We start from the raw sequence: 22857 nt of genomic DNA on the forward strand, positions 1-22857 counted from the left end.
TGCTGGGATTATAGGCCTGGAAATGGGGATCTTTACTGAGAACTTTGTTGGAGAGCAAAAACAAAATCCATTTCTGTGGGACTACAAACCTGAAGAAGAAATAAATTAGAGATGGCTCCTGTCTTCAAATTGTTTTCAACTAGTTGTGCTGGCCACCTTGATTCATATTGTTCAGGACAAGGACTTGAAAATGCAGGTGTTCTTGAAATTCATTTCAGTGCTGAGTATGTTCTAAGGGCCCAGCACCTTATCACTGTTGTAGCTGTGGTGTGAGTCTGTGACCTCCATAGAGAAGAGGGGCCTGGGGCTTATTTATATTTGTATTGCCCCAGAGTCAAGGCTGTGCTCTACAGAGTGCCAGCTCTCAAAATGGCTTTAAAATAAATACAAGAGTTGACATACTTGTTCAAGTGTCTTGGTTGCAGTGGGTCAGCTTGCAGTGGGTGGTAAGAGGCTGGTGCTCTATGCCTGCAGGTCCCTGCACTGAGAAGTATCTCAAAAAATACTTGTCCTGTTGTGCCCCATGCAATAAAACTGAATATGTAGTCAAAACCAAGGGATTTTGTCTTAGCTCTGTCATTAATTACTTACTTAACCTTGGACAAGACACTTTATCTTCTACTTTTCTTTTCATCTCTGAAATGCTGATGGTAATGGCTGGTCTGTTTGTTTCCCACGGCTGCTTTGAGGATTGAGAGAGATAATACACCTTAAAGTGCTTGGTGTAAGTATAAAGTGCTTTCTAAATAGAAGGCGTGATTAAAAGAAATCCCTCTTGTAATTTCTGCTTCCACTAACATCTCGTCCCTCATCTTTAGATCCCTGTGATAGATGATGAGATATGTCATGTAGGTCAGCTCAGGTCTGGTCCCTACTGAGACTCTACCTCAGGATGTATAGTATCTGACTGACTCTGCCTGGGATGCTCCAAGATACAGTCTCATACCTGCTCCCCAACTTGTTTCCCTTCTAACATAATCACTTATCACACACACACACACACACACACACACCTCATACACAAACATACACACACACATGCTCATACAAAACATACACACATACCTCTCATCTACAAAAAACACACATATACACACACACCTCATACATACACACACATACACACACACCTCATCACAAACATACATACACACATGCTCATACAAAACATACACACGTACCTCTCATATACAAAACACACACACATATACACATACACCTCATACACACACACACACACACACACACACACACACACACACGTGCTCAATGGCTTCTGGAGAAGGGAAAAGGCATTGTGCTTAGCTGGCTGTGGTGGCACATTTGTAATCCCAGCACTTGATAGGTGGAGAAAGGCAGAAGGATCAGAAGTTCAAAGTCATTCTCCTTGACACAGCATGTTTACGGCTAGCCTGTCTCAGAAGAAAAACTCAAACCAAACCTGAATAAACCAAACCTTGTCAAACACACAACCCCTCCTTATCATATATTATTGAGTGCCTCTGTATATAAATGTGCTAGAAACCAGGACAAAATAGATAAATGAGATAGTCACAACTGTCTGTAACTGTCGGTTCCAGGGGGGCCCTTGAGCGCTTTATGACCTATTGGTTCTGAGAGGACTGACTGGATAGCAGGCAAGCACTTGCTTCTGTTCTTACTCTTGAAGGAAATTTTATGTGTGGGTTTTAATTAAAAAGGACATATCTGCATGTTTTAAGTTTTGAGTATAATCAAAGCCATTGATAGCCCTTGTTCATATTTCTGTACTAATGGAGTGTGAATTGTGACAGGGTTCTACGGCAGAGTGTGTTTTCAGATGAAGGTCTGTGAGATCTCATTTTTTCTTGCACCAGTGAAGCTGTGGTTCACCAGGGATTTGCAGGTGCTCTGACTGGTTATAGGACTTCCCCAGTGTGTCCCTGCCAGTCTGGTTTAGAAGGAGGCTTTGCTCTAATGAGGAGCTGTGTCCTTAGGAGAAGAGTGAGCTCCAGTTTAGTTACAATGCTCAGTATATCTGGAGCTCAGCTTTGCAGGCAGGTTGGAGCCTTTTGAGATGCTACTGCAAGCCACCCTGGCAGCAGGAAAGCAGAGGCAGACAGTGACATTTAGGCTTCACCCAGGGAAGAGATCAATTGCAAGGGTGCAAGGGCACACTTCTGAATCAGCCAGGCTACACCCAGCTCTCCCAAAAGGCAGACAACTGCTGCAAGTTCTGAACACAGTTTCCCCTTGGAGCTGTGCTGATATCTTGCCTACTTATGTCCTCTATCGAACTGCCTTTCTTTTCCTTTTGCTAGCCTTTATCTGGGAATGATGTCTTCCTGCCCCATTGAGGCCATTGCTGATTCCTTGATGTTACTGTTGCTTTCCCAGTTAAGCAGGTGTTAATCCCAGAAGCCACGCCCATCTGTCCAGGACTCCCACAGCTCTTGTTTAGGTTGCTGTCTCCCTATTTCTTAGGCAAACGCTGATCTTTTTGATTATCTGCTTTCACAGACACTGCCCTGTCCCTGTGGCAGATGTAAGCCTCTAAACGTGAGAAGTCGCTGCCCACCTCATTAGTCCATCTGTTTGATCATTTGATCCTCCGATTCTTAGTTTACTTATTGGCCCCTTCCTGAAGATTTCCCTTGACGGTAGTTGGTCTGGTGCTGTATATACAAATACTATATTCTATACCCTAAGATCTGCCCCCAAACAGGAGAATTCTCACATATACCAGCCTTTACTAGTTAAACCTTGCTCCCCAATTTCAAGTTAACTGGTTAATAAAAGGCCACAGCCTGTGATTGGGCAGACAGAGAGACAACCTGATGGGACTTGATGACCCAGTGAGAGCTTTCAGGAAAGACCAGGGGAAGGAAAAAGGACAAGAGGGAGGGAGGAGGAGGTCACCTCGAGGCTGGATGGATCATGAGCACAACAAGGCCAGAAGAAATGGGCCCTGAGAATAACCCAGGTGAGAATAAAACAGCAAGTGACAAGGGACATGTGGCTGGAACGTAAATTACAATATCCCCAAACTTGCCCGATCTAGGATTACAGCTTGTAAATAAAATACCAGGAGTTTGTGTCTTTTATACAGGCTGGTTAGAATATGTAATTCATTTTGCGTTCCCTGACTAATTCCAGGCTGAACCCATAATACTCTTGGCTGGATTATAATGCTTTTTACCTGTCCCTTCTAATTCCTTCCTTCATTTATATTTCTACATTATTTATCTCGTGCTTACTAGAATACACATGCAATGAGTTTAACAATCCAGCAATTCAACGGGAGTTACATATCATGTAATACTTTGTATTCTTTAATGTGCGTGTGCACACACACACATACACACTCATACACACAACACAGATGGGTACACATGTATTTGTGGGTATGCATGCATATATGTGCATGTGTGTAGAAGCTAGAAGTTAAACGTGGGTATTATCATCAGGAATGCCATCACCTCTTTTGAGACAAGCTCCTTCATTGGCCTACAGCTCATCAATTATGTTAGATTGGTTGTCAACAAGCTCCAAGGACCATCTAGTCTCTGCTTCCCTGATGCCAGGATTAGAAGCACACATTAGTATGCTTGGCTTTTTGGGGGGACGAGCAAAATTTAGTGAAGATTGTATGTATGTGTGTGTATGGTGGGGATTGTGTACATATGTGGGTGCCCATGAAGCCAGAACTGTTAGATCTCCTGGAACTGGAGTTATACGAGGTCATGGGCCACTTGACATGGGTGCTGGGAACTAAACTCCAGTCCTCTGGAAGAGCAGACTCTTAACCACTAAGCCATTTCCCCCAACCCTCTGCCTTTTAAGGCAGGGGAGAGCAAATTCAGGTTGAACCCACTGAACTGTCTTCCCCAGCCCTGAAAGTAACTGTCTTTATGGCTGTCACCCCGAGGAACACATCTACAGTCGTTTCTGGAGCTGCCCTTCTGGGGTGAGCAGCTTTGCTTTCTTTTGTATACATGTTGGTTGTGAGAAATCTGATCTTTGAAGGTCAATTTAAAAATTGTATCAGCAACTCACGATTTACCCTCTTAAGTGAGTCGAGTGGATGAGTAGACTGGTGAAAACCATGGGTGAACAAGTGGAAGTTAATGTTATTACTTTTCTTTAAACACACGGCACAAGCAGAAATCGCATAGTGATTTTTGCTAACTATGCTATTTTTAAATTTAAATTTGGTTTTATTTAATGTGTATGGGAGCTTTGGCTGCGTGTATCTCTGTATATCATGTGCATGCCTGGTGCCTGTGGAGCCCAGGACAGGGAATTAGATCCCTTAGAACTGGAGTTGCAGACAGTTGTGAAGCACCATGTGGGATGTGGGTACTGGGGATTGAACCCAGGTTCTCTCCAAGAGCAGCAAATGCTCTTAACCACTGAGCTAGCTCTCTAGTCCTCAATTATGCTGTTTTTGAAAAGAGCTTCTAGGATCCCAATGTGACTGTTTGCAGTAATAGTAAGTACTTATCTGTATGAAGCATATTGTATAGCGTGTTATTATATGTATTTGGTATAAGGTATATGTGTGTGATATATGCTGTATGTTTGTATGGTGTATTATATGTGTGTGGTATATGATATATAGTATATAGTATATGTGTGACATATGCTGTATATGTATATATACATGTGTGTAGAGGTCAGAGGACATCAGATATCCTGTTCTATCACTCTCTACCTTATTCTCTTGAGAAGGGGGGTGTTTCTTATTGAACCTGGAATTGGGCTACCAGCTAGTTAGCCCCAGAGATTCATTTAACTCCACCCCCTACAGCTGTTTTAGGCATGGGCGTAGTCAAACCTGGCTTTTAATGTGAGTGTGGGGGATTTGAACTCATGTCCTTGTGCTTGTGCAGCAAGCAATCTTACCCACTGAGCCATTTCTCCAGTCCCTATAGCACTTGTTAAAATGCAGTTTTAATCTTCACACTCATTTGCACTTGCAGAGTGGTATTTTGCATTCTAGGTCACCATCTACTGGGTGATAGGCGCTGGTGGTGAAGTCTATGGTCCTTGGCTGTAAAGACTTCCCAGTGTAGTTAAGACAGAAATACAAACAGTCCTGTGTGGCTCATGCAATCCCTTGTAGATGCCAATTTCATTTATTCTACAAACGCACTTATACCCAGGCTAGATCACACTCTCCACTCTCTCACTTTGGAAATAACTACTGTTAGGGTATTAGCCTTATCTGTCTTTAAAAAACTATGTACATTTATGTAACTATGAAACATTTATATGTAAGTGGTATTCTTAGTCTCGCTCTGCAATTTGTGTTTTCATCATCGTTTTGGTTTTGTGGTTGACGCATATGAAGATGGTATTTTCAGTTGTATTGCACTTCACTTATAATTATGCATTATTCATCTAGTCCCCAAGGGTGGGGCATTTAAGCTACTCTTAACTCGCAGCTATTAATAGGTTATAAAGAGTATTCCTGGTCCTTCTTACCATTTTCTACACCTTTGATTAGAGTTTCAGGCTCCTGCTGTCACTGTGCCTGTCACTTCAAAGCCTCTCCTAAATTCTTCTAGACCCTAGAGTGGATGATTCCAGTGTCCCAAGAAGCACCTTGCTACACGAAGTTCACTAAAAGAATCAAAGATGGGTGGGTGGATGGATGGATGAACGAACAAAATGCCCAGAGCATCTTAAGGAATGTCCTCTTAAGAGAACTTTGGAGCCTTTGCCCCCTGCCTTCCGTTGACAGTCCCGTTTCTGCTCTCCCTCATTCTTCTAACAAGCCAAGGAGTGTGTGGGTGTGTGGAGCATAAGGTCTGCCTCTCTCTACAAGTTCAGGACCCAAGCAAACCCTGCGTTTGATGTTGGGCGCTTCAGCCGCCCCCTCTCTCAGCTCAGCGGGGCGGGCCAGGAGGACGGGTGGGCCAAATACCGTGTGCTGCTCGCTCAGATCCCTCCGCGCGCAGCGGGCCGGCGCTTCTTTCTGCGGGAAACCCCTGGGCGCGCGGCGGCGACGGGGGCGGAGCCTCGCGGTGGGAGGAGGCCGAGGCGGAAGGACACGCGGGCGGCCCAGCCGCGAGGCTCAGCCAGAAACTTTCAGCCAAACTTCGGGCGGCGGCCTGGCTGCGCGTAGTGCAGGGGCGGCGCAGCGGGAGTTCCAGGACTCTGCGAGCCGCGGGGGCAGGGTAGAGCACGCGAGAGCCGGGCTCCTGGTCGGGACCCGCTCCCCATGCGGATCTGCTCTGGCTGCGGCCGCGAAGATGCCCGCTCTGCGTTCAGCCGCGCTGCGGGCGCTGCTGTGGTTCTGGCTGTGCGGCGCGGGCCCCGCGCACGGTGAGTACCGGGCGCCCCGGAGACCATCCCTCTGCCTCTGCGCTCCGGAGGCTGCGCCTTCCTAACTGCCTCGTCCGGGCCTGGAGTCTTGGCAACTTGTAGCGTCTCGGGTTCCGTGTTAGCGGGGTCCCGGGAGGGCAGCTCGCGGGCAGAAGTGCGAGTGTGGTCGGGAGGGCGGCGGGGGCTTGAGGCGTTCCCAGCTTTTGACACCCGGATCGGTCGGTCTGTCCGGAGGAGGAGTTGGGCGTGGGGCTTAGGTCTTGGAGAGGTGAAGGCAGCAGTGGGGGAACTGGTGTGGCAGCGTGCTGAGCCACATGATTGAAAATCTCAACTGCTGTTATTCTTTCCGAGGCGCGGAGCTGTGCTGCGGTTCCAGTGTGCGTCCAGCCCCAGGAATGTGGTGTGACGATCCCCAACTCCTCCAACCTGGCAGCAGCTTGCTGCTCTTTTGACACCGTTGGGGGTGGGGCAGGGGCAGGGGCAGGGGCAGGGGCAGGGGCAGGCGAGAAAAAGTGGAGACGTTGGTTGATCCAAAGTGCTTGCTTAGAAAGGCTCGTTATGGTGGGATATTCCGTGCCCCCTCGCTAACACGATGGGAGCCAGGAAAGGAAATCGAATCATACTTTACCCACTCCACCCACATCTTTAGATTTTACGTTTCTTTGGAATGTTGTATGGAAAGAATTTAGGCGTTGGAGCCCAGCTTTGTAATCCCGGATTCAAATCTGCTGTATTAACTCACCAATAAAATGGGGATGAAATTACCCAGCTAATAGGATTAATTAAAAGAATGTATATTAAACCCATAGCGCTTAAATGATGTTCAGAAAAGTTGTTTCAGGGCAGGGGCAGCGGTTTGGTCTTTCTGAATGAAGTCTGTGCTTCCAGTGGGGGTATGTCTTGTACATATTTGTTGAACTGGTAGGGTCCTCCTTTACTCAAGAACAGTTAACTTTTACCAGAAAAACCCTAGGACATTTATTTTTTTCCCCAGAGAAAGGATGAGTTTCAGAAAAATACGGTCTTTGTTCATTGTAACAGGCAGCTGACATGCCAATCGCAGATGCTTTGAGGAGGGACTCGGTTATTTATCACCTGCAAACAGTACTGGGTGGTTCAGCACCAACCAGATCCTTTTTGGAAAGTTCGAATGTCTTACGTTGCTGGGTCCGCAGGTTTTCAGAAGTGGACCAGGAGGCTGTTCAAGGATGAACAGTTTCCTAAATTTCCTAAAAACTCAACGATGGCATTTTTGCTTGCCCTTTTTCTTTGAGTGAAGCTGTTAGCCCCCTAAGTGTAGATTTAGGGTAAAGAGGTGTATAATTAGTGTGATTTTTTTTTTTTTTCTGAGGATTACAGTGCTTGGTCCCCCATGACTTGTTTTACATAGTAAATAACTTTAGTCGTCATGATCTGTGTCTTTTCCCTTATGAAAGAGGATTAAAAGCCTAACTTTTTTTTTTTTCTTGAGTACTTTGGGGACTAATACATAGGCTGTAAAGTGACTCACAAGTCACTGGCAACAGAAATGGGATGAGGTTTGTACATGGGCTTTCCTTCGTGTTGAATCCCAGTGCATTGAACTGATGCCCCTACTTCTGCTCCTGCCGGCCATGGGGGCAGAGGGGTAGTGTGTGTGTGTGTATGTCAAATTGAGTGTTAGTCCAGCTGGCTCAAATTTAGGTATTTTGGGTTTTGGACAGGTGTTCTTTAGATGCTAAACTATTCTCATGAAAGAGATTAAAGAGCTCCTTGTTGTTGCAAATCTTAAATCTTCCCAGGGTCTAGCAGGGAAGCTTCCTAATCTATTATGGTGTATTTGCCAAGGTACCAATTATAACTCTCCCACCCTAACTTTTGTGTGTTCCCATGTTTGGCTTGTAGCCAGTTGTTAATTTGAACATCACTGCTTCCTAAGGCAAGGAGCTGTCAACCCATCTGTGTGAGCTTCTGAACAGCTCTCTGGACCACCCCTTACTTCTGGCTTTCCTGTGGCTCTGCAGTGGGAGTGACTCCTGCTGTTACCGCCACCTAGACACTTTCTTAGTTAAATTCTTACCATGAAAGAGCAAGTTTTTTCCTTTAGGGTGGAGATGAAATTCACCCTATAACTATTTCCCATTTTTTTTTCTTGGAGGGAGGGGGAGTGATCGGTTGCAGAATCTCTCGTTTTATGATGTTTGAAAAATATGTACTGGTATTTTGTTGGCATCTCTTTTCTGCCTCCTCTGTGGATTTGTATTGCCCCGAGGGGCAGCCTTGCCTCACTGGGGCTGTCACTGATTTCAGGATCTTTAAAGAATGTCTAAGTGCAGTGGGATATGCCTGGATGCTTGAGAGAAACCTTACAATACATTTTAAAAATATCACACCCACAGAAATTTTATTTTGCCCACAAAATTTGCATTGATCTAGTTCCCACTCTTCCACTCCTGGTGACTGTCCTCCCTGCACCTTCCATTGTGGTGGAAGAGAGCTTTGTATCCTGCACTCAGCACCCAGTGTTCTGACACAGGAGGCTGGAGAATTTGTCATTTAAAAAAAAAAAAAAAAGACTTACAAAAGATTCCAACAAAGTGATCGGGTGCGACAATCACAGATTAATTGCACTTTATCTGCCTTTAAGAGGTATATGAGATCTCACCTTTTAGACTTTAATGCTTTCCACATTGAGCCTGGCTTTAACCAGCCGCTCCAGCAGTTAACTCTTCCGACTCAAGGAATTCAGAAATTGCTAACATGAAAGCGGTAGACTGGTTGGTTCTTTCTTGTGCATAACTGCTTCTAAAAAGACTTCATGTATGAGTGACATCACACCCTCTCCCCCTCGGTCACGGATTCATATCATACATACATATAAATTTTGGATTCTTTATACATTTTTCCAGATATGTGTGTGTGTGTGTGTGTGTGTACCTTCTAAGGCATGGTTGGATGGGAATGCATTCTTGTGCTGTATTTACAGTCCGTATCTAACTTTCTTGATGTCTGTCTGGATGTCTCATTGATCTGTCCCCCTCTCCTCCTGGACTTTCTGGGTTCTCCTGCTCCTGTCTTTTCTTGCTTTCCAAACATGTCTTGAAACCAAGAAAGACCCCGTCTGGCATTTTCCCTCTGCGCCAGTCCACTGTACGCATAGTATTTGGGACAGACTACTAAGCCGGGAACCACAAGTCTCCTCCAGCCCTGTTATTAATTGATTTGGTGACCTTGCAGGGGAGCCCATGTTTTGGTAGTCCACTTTCTCATGGACTTTGTCACCGATCACGGGGCTGGTTACAGAGTTGGGACTAGAATTTCTTTCTTTAAGGTCTCAGGTCCCTGCAGGGCCTTGTGTACTGTCTATACTGTGTCTATCTCATGTACAGATGGATTTATGTACACAGAAACACATCTTCAAGCACTTGCTGTTGGTGTATGCTCCAGGGAAAGAATTGTGCCTCTCCATGTATCTGTTCCAGTGCCCACATCTCTACCCTGGACTTGGCACCTCATTGGCACCCTGTAAAGACGTGCTCATTTGAACAAGTATCTTTCAGTCCTTTTTCATTGTATGCCACTGTGGTCCTCCTGGATGCCTGTTAAATGGAATTTTCTAGAGTCTTTGCTTACCTTACATCTGGGGGGAAGCCAAAAATTTCCCCTTCCCAGATGTTTTATTTAACTTGCCATTTTGACTCTCTCTCTCTCTCTCTCTTTCTCTTTCTCTGTGTGTGTGTGTACACGTATGTGTATGTACGTATGTGTATGTTTCTCTTTTTTCTTTTCTGATCATTCGTGCTGTTGAAAAGGTCATTTTGGGTTTGGAATCTCACTCTGAGGGTATGGCATCCACTCTTACCTGACCTGCTCCCTGTGTGGTGGTCACAGGTTACCACTCACTGTGATTTTGTTCACATTTATTATAGAAGTCATTCAATTGGGGGACAGCTTGGGATCATTTTTGGAATAGTGTATTTTCTTTGTAGTCTGCTTTGTTTTGATATTTTTGAGCCTTTTCATCTTAAACTTGATATTGCAATCCTGTACCAGACTAATAGCATTATACTCTTAGTAGCATATATATTTTTCTGGAATGTCACTACCAAACCAAATTGTACTAAACAACAACAGTTACAACAAATACCCACTCCCCCAGATAAGACATGCTGAATTACTATTTGAGACAACCGTGATTGGTCTCTGACGCACAGATCCTGCTTCTTGTAGAGAGATGCTCTGCTACACATACAACCTTTTTCTGCCCTACAGAACGTTCACAGCATGTGTCCAGTGTGCAGAGCTACCTGAGCAGAAAGTCTTGGTTGAACTCCTGTGGCTCGCTCCGTGTGTCTGTAGACTTATACTACCTGGTGCCTTTTGAGACAGGGCTGGGTTTGGACCCTTGTTCCCCTTGTGTCAACCTCTGGAGTGCTGGTGTATAGTGTGCACCATGATGTCTCACCTGGCTTTGTGCTAACCCCTCCCCTGGTTTTACTTAAAGCGTTAGTCACATTTACCTCTTTGTTGTACATGCTTATGGGGACTTTAAAGCTCTCTGGTGCTTCTATCTGTCCATGCTAGATCTGGTCTCTTCCTGGCAAAGGGGCAGTGCACTTGTGTCTCCTGTCAAGAGGCAGGGCGGTAATTCTTAGACCTCCTCTAGTCCTTATATGTACCAAGTTTCTCCCTTCTTGATTTCCACTCATTTGTATCATCTCTGGATTTTGTCCTCAGAGTCCTGAGCTTTGTGTGGGTGACAAGTCAAAAAGAGCTGGTTATGTACCCTTCACTGAAGTGACACCCACTTGTCCATAAAAGGAGTGGAACTTGTGAAGAATATTATGTTCTTCTGTCTGGGAAGGCTGTTCAGGTGAACTGCCTTAGCTCTACGTCTTCATACCTCCCTGCCCAGATAGGCCATGAAGAAGGAAAGAACTTGTCCAGCACTTTCCCCAGCTCCTCGTATGAAAAGAACACGATTGTCCTGGGTAGTGTGACTCAGTGGATCTAGAGGGAGTCTGGGAATTTGTACATTCTAGTTAGGGGCGGTGAGATGGCTCAGTGTCTAGAGTACCTGTTACAAGCAAGAGTGCCTGGGGTGGATCCCCAGCACCCACATAATAAGCAGCTGTGGTAGAGTTTATTTGTAATTCCTTAGTTGAGGGCAGAGACAGGAGGATCCTGGGGTTTACCAGCCAGTTAGTCTGGACGAAACAATGAACTTTATCGGTTCAGAGAAAGATCCTTTCCCAAAAAGTAGGCTAGATGGTGCTGGAGAGATGGCTCAGGATTGAGTGCTTGCTGTTCTTCCAAGGTCACGAATTCTATTCCCAGCACCTGTGTCAGATGCCTCCTAACTGCCAGTTCTAGGGGTTTCTGATGCCCATTTCTGGCTTCCATGGGCACTGACACACATAACTTACACTCACACAAGTGTATGCATAAACATAGCTGTATATTCCTCAGTGATAGCTTGAAAAGGAGGCCATTGCTCTGCTGCCACTACAAGGCTAATAACGTTGTCTTGCTTTTTTAAAGAGCCAGCCTGTGAAGTCTATGTTTTAGGACTGACATATGCATAATGTGTGTCTTTAAAGGCAGTCTCCCTCCCTCCATCAGTGTTACTGAGATCCAGAATGCACAGATTTCACAGGCTGTGCTGTCTTTAGCCCAAGTGATTGATGCTTCTTCCTCCGAGGATATCTGCTTTGTTAACCTATGAACGCAGAGCTGCTGGCAGCTTTCCCCTTGAGTACAAGAGCACGAAGAGAGATAAAGACAACTTATTTCAGGCTGTCCTGATTTTTTGAGAGAGGTGTCTTATATATAACTCTCTAGCCCAGATTGACCAGAACTTACTGTATTTCAGGCTGGCCTTGAACTTAGAGTGATCTGTAGACCTCAGCTTTCTAATCATGTGATTAGAGGAATGAGCCATCATTTGGGTGGCGATACTGACTTGGGGTGGGTTGGGATACTCTAACCTAGTGCATGGAGGGAAAAGGAGAATGATGCGAGAGTTGAAGGTCCCCTGCACAGCATGTTCTGCAGGAAGGGCCCAGGATTGTTCTGTTACATGGCTCTTCATGTTACCGCCTTTGATGGAAAGAAGGAAGTGGCTTTAGAAGGAGTCAGCTGGCCTCTGGGCTCCTGTGGGTCAGGCTGCACAGTGTTCTCTGGCAGCAGCAGGAGGTTTGCTGTCCCTTTCCTTTTTCAAGGGATTATTACCCGTTTGCCAGTTAACATTGTGGCCTTCAAAAGGGTGTAGCAGAGAAAGAGGGTGAAGCAGAGAAAACGGGGTTGTGGGAGCTGGAGTGAGCAAAGCAATGATCACATTCACTTTTTATTGTTACGTTTGGTGAGTGACTGCTTTGTTGCCAGCAGGACCCTTGGGGACTGGGCTCCAATGCATTAGAAGAGCGACCCAGGCCCTCAGACCTACTGGAAGACCAACTCACCAGCTCAGCCATCAAATCAGCCTGCAGTTTAAGGGGTGCAGGGACATTAATGTAGAATCTTCTGAAGACTTTGGGCCCTAAGAGTAGTGCTATGTTAGGGCCTTGGGTGTGTCGTCAGGCTTAATTGGTGTTTCCCTTGGCATCTTGGGGCAAGCAGTACAGGGAAATATAGTCTTTAGGTATGTGGGAATGGTACCCAGAGTGGAAGTTAGGATCCTGCCCCCAGGACTGATAACATCACTGAGATGAGGTAGACAGTGTAGTTTGAAAGCCATCTGGCCATTTATCACATTCTTTGAAAGCAGTTTCCTGCAGTCTGGCTAACTAAGAACAGTGGGGTTCGGGGAGCACCTAGGAGAGAACAGCAGCCCCAGCTTACCCCACTCAGGGGGGCTTCGCTGCTATTCTGCACAGTCTGCTATTTTCTTATTTCTGTTGTAACATAGAAAAAAATAATTGATTTGGTAAAAAGACAAAGACCCTCTTGTCTGGTGAGGGGGTGTGAATATAAAATTGGCAGACGTTGTGGTGGCTATTCATGGGTTTGTGGTGAGAGATCACTGTGTCCTCAGTCCTGCATGGCAGGCTTGTTACAGGACATGTTAGGGTGGAAACTGTCTTCCTTGGAAGATCCAGTTCTTAATGGCAGTGTCTGAAAGACCTTCTCATCGAAGGCATGGGGAGCGTGTGGTGTGGACACACCCAGAGTCACTGTTGCAGGTGGCATTGATTAATCACGCTGACATAGCCCTTACCCTGTTTTACTTGTCTTGGCAAAACCCTGTTCTGCCAGCTCCTCAAACACTTATGTGGTACCCGGAGAGATGGAGCAAGGTCCTGGTGGTTGTGGGGGTGGTCATTCCACTGTCCTCTGCTTTCACCTTGGCTGACTGGGTGACTTTTCTGCCAGGCGTGGAGGACCTGGGTCCATCTTCCAGTGGACTGAAGTCCAGTTCCCTGGAGGCCTGCCTGCGGAGGTTTCTGATTTCCACGTCAGTTCCTTCGTTCCTTCTACAGGTTGTTGGCAACTGAATAGTAATTCTGGGCTCTCTGAATATATCAGACCGACATCGTGCCAGAGTGGACTCATTGCCTCACAAAGACTGGTTGGGTGTGTGTTGTTGCAGAACCTGTTTCTGGGATAAGAGTAACTCTCCCACTTCATAGACATGTTTATTCATATGAAGAAAGTATGTGTGTTTTGTGAGGCCTGGAAAACACGATGAGAATATTTTGATTGGAGTCAGATATTGTCTCCTTAATAATACGTCTTCATTTAACAAATAGCACCCCCTTTAAATGCAGCCTTGCTTGCCAGATAAGGTGTTGAACCCACAGCTGTGGTTGTGTTCTAAGGTCTACATCCTTTTTCAGAAGCAGGTGTATTTTTAAATTGTGTGGTTTGCTTCCTTTTCATTTTGTGTTCTCCTCCCTCCCCTCTCTCCCCTTCCTCTCTGTGAGAGTGTTCTGGATAGTGTTTAGGTCACAAGCATTACCTAGCAGGAGAAATCTTGTCTGTTGGACTCAGTAAGTGACCCAGTAAGAATAATGGAATGCTGTCTACTTAGGTGGTGTAGATGAGTTAACTCCTGCAGAGGGAAAGTGGTAAGGTGCTGGTGTGTTTCTGGGCTCTTGGATCCATTTGTTTGGAAAATAGCAAGTCTCATTGAGGTTTCAGGACAAGCTGTCTTGCTTATTCATTTTTATATGTTTTTCTTTGCAGTGAACATGGCTGGCTGTTCATTTGCTGGCTTTTCTTTAAGTGGCAGACATTTATCTTTAGATATTTATTCTCTTGCAACATTTAAGACACTTCCAAATCTTTATAAGGATTTAAAGGAAAAAAAGCTCATATGGTGTGCCTAGCCCAAGGTTTTGTCATTATGTCAGCAGCAGCTGGGTGGGGTGTGCTTACCTAATTCTAGAATGCTGGAAACTGAGGCAGGAAGATTGCTGTAAGGACAGTGCAGCTAGGCTATATAAGAAGATCCCCTGTCCTCCCAAAATAAGGCAAGCAGCCACTTACAGTTCTCGCTTATAGTCCTTGGGACACATTTCCTAAGCCTTAAGGAAAATGGTTGTAACTAAAAACAAACATTGTAACAGTTTCATTCAGGTAGGTTTACATAGCAACAGAATTATTCCTTATGTTTACACATAATTAACTCCTATTTATACTGTGTTGATTTTCCCTGGCACCTTTACAAGATTTTGTGTGTATATGTGATTTTTTAAAAGCAGTTGTGTTTAGAATTCTTCAGGTATGTGTGAGCAATCAGAATAATAGCACTTCATCTCTGTTAATGTTTTGGTGTTCATGTATGTATTTTGTTATGTCTTTTTTCCACTCTTAGATTTTAAAAGCTTCTATACATTTGAAAGTCACTATACTATACATTTTAAAAGTTACATACATTTACTATATAAGCAGTTTTCTGTTTAAAATGTTTTCATACACTTGATTCCAGTAATTAAATAATACTCTAAGGAATGGATGTGCTCATATGTTTTGACTTCTCTCTTGACTGCAAATTTGGTTGGATTCAACCTTCCCCCCTCCCATCCCATGTACAGATAAGAATCATCTGCACACCGGAGGAAGCTTTGCTCTTTGGGATTCCAGTGATTTCTAAATCTAAGAGAGTGGTATCTAAAAATGAGAGACAATCAGCCTCTCCAATAATCACATCGTTTCTAAGCCAAACTTGTGGTTAACATTTTGATACTTTACAGTATTTTTCCATGCTCAGTGTCTATTATAAAACTTTAATTGGGATTTTAACAGACATATAGTTTTATCATCTCCTGTACCACTAAAAATAGTATGAACATTTCCTCCATATGTAAGTATCCTTTAAGAATATGGCTTAAAAGGCTACATACTACACTGTCTTAAGGGTCCACTAGTCTTCATTTTTGTGGAAATCCACCCTTAGTTTCCAGGTGTCATAAAGAATACTGTAATGAATATTTTTGTAGGGGTGCTCAGGGGTTCAGAGTACCGGCTGCTCTTGCAGAGTCCCAGCACCCACCTCAGGGTGCTCACAGCCATCTCTAGCTCCAGTTCTAAGGGCTTCAGTACCTTCTTATGACCTCTGTGGGCCCTGCACACACATGCTGTGCGGACACACACGGAGGCACAGCACCCATACACATAAAATAAAAACAAATCTTAAAAAAAAAAAAATCACTTGTTTTCTACCGAAATCCAGAAGCTTTTAAGCTACACAGTTGTGTTGCTTTTTATAGAGTTGGACCCTGTCATTTCATTAACAGAATATGAGGCTGCCAGCGCTGCCAGCGATCATCAGTGCTGCCAGCTATTGCCAGCACTGGGTTTCATTTAAATAATTCTCTATCACCTAGCAAATGGTGAATCCTACCTCATCTCTTGTTGCCTCTTTTATTAGAGCAGTGTAGGAAAAAAAAAACAAAAAAACAAAAAAACAACCAAACAAGAAAAAACAAAAACCAACTCAGTGAATTCTTATAATGCCTCTTCTTCCTTTATGTTTCTTTGTTTACTCAACTGTGTCTTTTACCCATGAATTTTTTAATATATCTGAACTTTAACTATTAAAGGCGTTGGTACTTAATCTGCTTAAAAAATATTACAGTATGCCTGGCAATTTACAGTACATACATACAGGCTGGGGTGGGTGTGGTGGAGTCCATGGGTAACATGCATGAGGCTCTGGGTTCAATGTCCAGCACCAAAGGCAGTCAACCAAACAAAACCCTGCTCACTGTCTCTGCCTTGCTCATTTCAACATAAAGACCCAAAATCAGCAAACCAGAAAACCATACACAATACCAAGTTTGGTATAAGAAATGTCCTTTGATAAGGTAATTGTTTTTCATCCTTTTGAGCATAGAACTCAGTGATCTGCCTTGGGTCTGCTGAGATTAAAGGTGTATTCCATCTTACCTTGATCTTGGCCAGTTTTAAAAAATACATATATTAAGTAGTATTTTCTATAGCTACTTTAAATTTCATCTTTGCATGTAGTTGTTTAGTTCTGGTCTTTTTTTTTTTTTTTTTTTTTTTTTTTTTTTTGAGTCGCATGTAGCCCAGGCTGGCCTCAAACTCACTAGGAAGAGGAGGCTAGCGTTGAACTCTTGATCTTCCTGCCTCAGTCTCCCTAGAGGGGATTACAAGTATGCACTACTGTTGCCTGGCTTGGTGCTTTAAAATTTGGATCTGACTTTATCCCATAACAACTTGTAAGTTATATGCATCAAGGAAACATACATTTACTATAATACTGTTTAAGAAAAGACCTTGGAGGCAAATGGTATGTTGTTCTATCGCTGTCCTGTCTTCTGGACTGTGCAGAAGTATGGAGCATATACCACTCTGAAAGGCAAAACCAGCATCCTCATTCGCTGCAAATTCTGACTATGGGACCTAACTGGTGGGCCTGGACTGTGGTCAGGCAGACAACAGGGTGACTGAGACTCCCTCCTCTCTACCCTCACCAAATTGATTCGTTGTGGGATGGATTGGCCTGAAGCAACCTGTTGTTTGGCACCCTGTGGACACCACCTGTTTCTTCCATTTCTCACTCCAACCTCCCACTTGCCGGGTGCAGAGCCGAGTGCACAGCGGGGAAGCGATCAGTGTTGTTGCAGAAGAATGTTGCAATAAAGAGGAATAGATTGCTTTTTGCAAGCTTGTGTGTTCCTAAGACGCCCCACTGCTTTTGACATGGAGTGCTCAGCTGAACGGCTCTGTGCTGAAGCCTTGCCGGTCCCAAGTGTTTGCTGCAGAGTAATTTCAGGCTGTATGAATGCTTAAGTATCATTGGAATTTGCTGGGCTGGTTGTTTGCCAGCAATTACCATATTTAGCATGAGGAGACCTGGGGAATGAGGACATTTCTGACCAACCAAAGAAGGAAACTCTCTGAAGGACTGCAACTCCCTTTCTTTCTTTCTTTCTTTCTTTCTTTCTTTCTTTCTTTCTTTCTTTCTTTCTTTCTTTCTTTTTAATGAGCTGGTTAGGAGAATGCCAGCCAAGCTAGGACTCTAATTTGTGACAACTGGTCATTGTTTTTGTGCCCCTTCCACATAATTAATTTATGGACAGGCAAAGAGATTTGATAGTGAATTTCTTTCTCACCCTGAAGTCCAATTCTGTGGTCGGGAGGAAATAGGGAATTATTACGCCCGATTCCCTGCTGCCCGGCTCAGCCAGCAGGTGAGGCTGTGGATTGAATCGGCTGGTCTCCACTTTTCTCCTTAAGATGTGTTAGTTTTCAGCTTTGTCCTGGCCTGAATTTATTTTGGCCTAGTCCTTGTCTCCACCCTGTGTTTGGAGACGCCGACCTTCCTGCTGTGGCTTAACATTCCTCTGCCTCAGTTTTTCCAGCACTGGAATGACCAGCCAATGTAATTAACATAAACATTATTTTTATAAAGTAAGACAACCTCCAACTGCCCTGTGCAGTTCAAAGAATGGCTCACAGGAGATGTTCCTTTAATCCCCACAGACCTTTGCTGGAGCCCAGCACCAAGGGGTCAGGTGGCTTTGCACTGTATCCTGTTGTTTCTTCCTAGATGATCCGAGGGCATGGCAGTCACTTAAACGAACATTTTGATTGCTTTTTTTTTTTTTTTTTTTTTTAATGTTCATTTCCTTCCCAAAAAGGTCTGTTGCACTTTTACTCTGTGAGCATCGTCCCTCCATGGCCGAAGTATAGTTCCTCATTGCACTCACATGACCGTCCTTTGGGGTAAACACTTCACTTGCACTGTAGCTTAAGGAGTTTGGAGCTTAGAATGTTAAGTTATGGAGGCATCAGGCTGCATCCAGAGCCTTACCAGGGCCTCCCTCTGTAGCTACTGTGTGGATGCATACTTCATGGCTTCCCTGGAAGACAGATGGGGGGGACTGAGGCTCAAGGTGCGGCAATTAGTAGTTGGCTTAGTTTAGATTCATAAATAGGTTTGATCCCAGTATTCTTCCGTGTTCAAAAACATTGCACACACATTTTATGGTAGGAATAGCTAAACATTAAATCACAGAATCTTCTGTTTTGAAGAGCCAGCCTCTTAGGAACCCTTTGTTTTTTCTCTTCAGTAAGACTGGGATGGATGTGTCAGCTAACAGGTGCAGCTGTAGCCCTGGCCTCCTCTTAGCTGCTCCACTGCCAGGACAGGCAAATAGAATCCAGGGAGATTGGCAGAGTTTCTGTTAGGTCAGCATGGGTCTCAGCTCTGAGCTGTCTCAGGAGGACTGTGCTTAGAAGCACCCAGACTCTGGCTCTCCTCAGGACATTCCAGCATGTGTTAAGCCTTTGAGAGGAAGTTATCAGCTTTGTGGGGAGAAGGTGGAGACACCAACAGGTGTGGCTCCCAGCTTATTAACTTTTGTCTTAGAACAGATTTCTTAAATTCTTTGTGCCTTCATTTTGCTGTCTGTGTGATGAGGACAGTAGTGGTATGTGATTTGGGAGCTTGTTGTGAACATTAAACAGTCTGTGTTAGGTTCACAGGACAGTGTCTGGAGCAAAGTGAGTGTGGTAAGGACTTGGCAGTGGTGTTCCTTTAGGTCATGGTGTGGACAGCCTGTTTGTTCCCACAGAGTGGAATGCTCCAGCCATCTTCTGGAATCAAGTGTGAAGGACTGACTGCAGTCCTCTGTGAAGAACCAGGAACTTTTCAGCGTTGCAGGTTGGGGGCTGTTTCCTGGTTTCTTCTGACTTGGGGAGTGTTGAAGAGCATCACATTGAAGTCTGTTCCCTTCACAGGGTATAAGTCCAACTTGAAGAAGTTTTGGGTACTGGGGCATTGTGTTTATATGTTATGTCAGGCAACATGTTATGTGTTACCATTTTTCCCCCCAAGGTGTTGATCTTAGTTCAAAACTCTTTATTTTTTTAACCTCAATTTTTATGTTTTATTTGTGTGTGTCTCTGTATGTGGATGACTTTAGAGGTCAGAAGAGGGTGTCAGATCCTTTTGGAGTTATAGGTGGTTATGTACCTGAAGTGCATGCTGGGAACTGAACTCGCTTCTTCAGGAAGAGCAGTAAGTGCTCTTACACATTGAGCTGTCTCTCCAGCCCCAAGGTTCATACTTACTCTAGACTTCTTGTGATATGACAGATGTTACTGTTTGCCATTTAGTGCCACGGTGAGGGATATTAATAAGGCTGGGATACTCGATTCATTATCTCTGTTGGACATTGCAAAATAATACAAATGTGCCACATCTCTCATCACACTTACAGAGGTTATTAGAGGTTCTCAGGCTGGGAGCTATCCTTCTACTCCATACCTAGTTTAAAGATGGAGAAACTGAGGCCTCTAGAAACAGAGTGTCTGTCAAAGGGCTAGGCGCCAGTCTAAGGCCAGGCCCAGGATTCAGGCTCCTGATTCCTGGTCAGGTGGGTTTTGTTTTTGTTTTTTTTTCCTCTGTGCTTGCTCTTCAGAGGTGTGTCAGTGTGTTGACTATCTGGGTTTTGAGGTCTGAGGGTTAATTTCAGAGCCAACAGCAATGACGGGAGTAGGAAGGATGTGGGGAGGGCAGAGGGGTAGCCATCTTGAAGCCGTTTCTGAAGCAAAGAATGTGTTTCCTGGGGCTCGGCTTGTCCCTTTGGACTTCTTTGCCATGGTGAGGGTAACCGGGGGGGGGGGGGGGGGGGGCGGCGGCTGATGTGACTAATGACTCTGAGTTGGGTGAGCCAGGACTGGGAGACTGCTGTGTCAGATGTACGTTAACATTCGTTTCCCATGACAGCTTGCTTATCTCAAGTCTTGGCAGCTTTGGACAAATGGTTGTTAGGTTTTTTGTTTTGTTTTGTTTTGTTTTAAGACAAAATTTCAGATTCTACTTTGCAGATTTTATAAGCCACCTTCTACCTACCACTCCCTTCTGCTCCCTCTGTAATTATTTTTAAGACTTTTGTTTTTCCATTGTGGGAGTATGAAAGGCTTCTTTTATAGTCTCGAGATATTTATAATTATTGGTAAGCACACAATGACAGAAAATGTTGTGTGTTCATTTTAACTTAAGATATCCCTAAAACACTTCAATTATGTTTCATATAATTTGGATCTTCCTACAAAAGCAGTTGAAGCTACTTTCTGAGAAGGCCATACTAAGGGGAGGGACATCTGGATATAACCTAGATATATATGAGGACACTCTGGAGAAACTGCGGTGTTTGTGTGAAAGCTGACCTAGGACGTGTCTTCTTGTTCATAAAGTAAACCAGACAGACACCTCTGTTGTCATGGAGCTTATGCCAGTCATTTCCATGTTCTGAGGGCATCTGAGGTGGCAGATGCTTGGGAAGACGGCACTCATTGCTTTCAGTCAGAGTAAGCATTGTGATTCCTGGTCACAGAAAGGCCAGGGAATGGCCATGCATGTGACCCTCCTAGCCTGTGGGTCAGCAGCAGCTGAGCCCTACTGGCCTGGCTGGAAAGCTGACCCCCAACTGAAGGGGAGTCTGGTGGGATCCTGTAGTCCCCCTGATGACTTAGCTTTGAGTTTAATAATTTGTGTACTGAATTGACACTTGGTTCTTTTCAGCAGTATCTTCACTCCGAATGAATACCTGCACTATATTATGGAAGTTATTAAAATTTCACCCCACTTAAAAGAATTCTAGTTCCTTCTGAATTTTTCTAACTAGGAAGGATAAATTTATATTGATAGTAATGCCAACATTTTTGTTTAGTGGTTCTTTTCCATGTTTTACCTTGACCTTTCCCAAAGAAACTTCAGTAGATTGGGACCAGGAATGAATATTATAGCTTTTATATTTTTCTTTTTTGTAATAAGAAAAAGTTTAGAAAGATTGAAAAAGGTAGCCTGGAGTCCTATTTGTGTTCAGAAATGTTTTCTGGCAGGCTTTTTGGTTACAAATAGCTTTCTCTGGACTGTGCAGTTGTCTTCTTACTGGGTCCCTCAAAAAGAGATGTGTAAAACGGATTGGAATTCTTCAGTCTCTCAACAGTGGACACAGCCTGCTACTAAAACTACCCAGTACTAACCTGTCTTCACCAGAAACCAAAACTACCCATTCCAACCTGACCTGACCAGGAAGTTTGAATTGTGTATGGCATTCTGCACCTGTCGCTCCAGGCCAAAAACAAAGAGGCCTTGCCTTTTCCATGAACTTTTCTCCTCTGACACTGAGAATTAGTGGCCATTTGCACTAATGTTTGTGAGAAGACTGTTTGACACCAGAGGGAATCCCAGAGCACCCTTTCTGCTTTGCAGCACAGGCCTTGCCCTGGGCATGCAAGCATGTGAGTCTTCTCAGTACATGAGGATTTGCTGTGTTCACCACCAGTTGAACAGTAACAGGGGAATGATGGAGAGCAGCATGCAGACTGGTCAGCGGCAGTCAGCACTGGTCATTTCTCAGCAGCCGTTAGGATGGCTTAGATGCACTTCCTGGATGCTTAGATTGTCTCTGTAGCTTCTCTCTTGGTTTTGGAAGATAGACTTGGTTTTGGTTCTTATCAGCTGGGAATATTAGAGAAGCCATTGAAGTCTTTAGGCCTCAGGCCCCTCATTTGTGTAGTTGGAATAATAGTAATAACTAACCTCTAGAGTGCTTTTAAGGACTAGAGACATTTAATTATGCCTGCATGGCTATGGGCACAAAGTAGGCACCCAAAGGAGAGGGTCCCCGAACTTTAAATATCATTAGGTGTGTGGTAATTCTACACTGGGGATTTCCTCCCCAGGACCTGTTTGTTTTAGTGACTCCTGTTAAGATCTGCTGCACTACCAAGGCAAGATTCCGGATTACCCAGAAGGCAGGCTAAAAGCTTTACTGTCTAATACTCTTGTTTGCAGTGGTTTTGTTCATAGTGTGCAGCCTCTTGCTCCTCTCACCTCAGAAGCCATTGATTCGTAGAAAAGTACTGTTCAGGATTTCAGAGTGAAGCTGCGGAACTCTGCCAGTGCCAAGCTACTTGGTTGGCTTATTTCTGTCTTTAACCCCCAAGTCCATGGAAATCAGGTTTCAGGTGCCAGAAGCCATCGTTTTTCAACACTGGGGAGCTTGTCTAACAGGCATGTGATGTGGTCTCCCCTGAAGCTTGTGCCAGAGAAGGCTGGAGGATTGGGATCGGGTAGCAGGCTTG

General features: G+C 44.5%; 1 protein-coding gene across 1 annotated transcript in view; it reads left to right on the forward strand.

The window, feature by feature from the left end:
* Positions 1–5822: 5822 nt before the first annotated feature.
* Positions 5823–22857, forward strand: part of Notch2 (notch receptor 2) — a 134573-nt gene continuing 117538 nt past the window's right edge. The window contains exon 1 of the mRNA XM_034499834.2: positions 5823–6309. Within this exon, the coding sequence (XP_034355725.2) occupies positions 5838–6309 (472 nt within the window). The 5' untranslated portion in view covers positions 5823–5837. The remainder of the gene's footprint in view (positions 6310–22857) is intronic.

Source organism: Arvicanthis niloticus, chromosome 4 (assembly GCF_011762505.2).
Source record: "Arvicanthis niloticus isolate mArvNil1 chromosome 4, mArvNil1.pat.X, whole genome shotgun sequence".
NCBI classification, from domain to species: Eukaryota; Metazoa; Chordata; class Mammalia; order Rodentia; family Muridae; genus Arvicanthis; species Arvicanthis niloticus.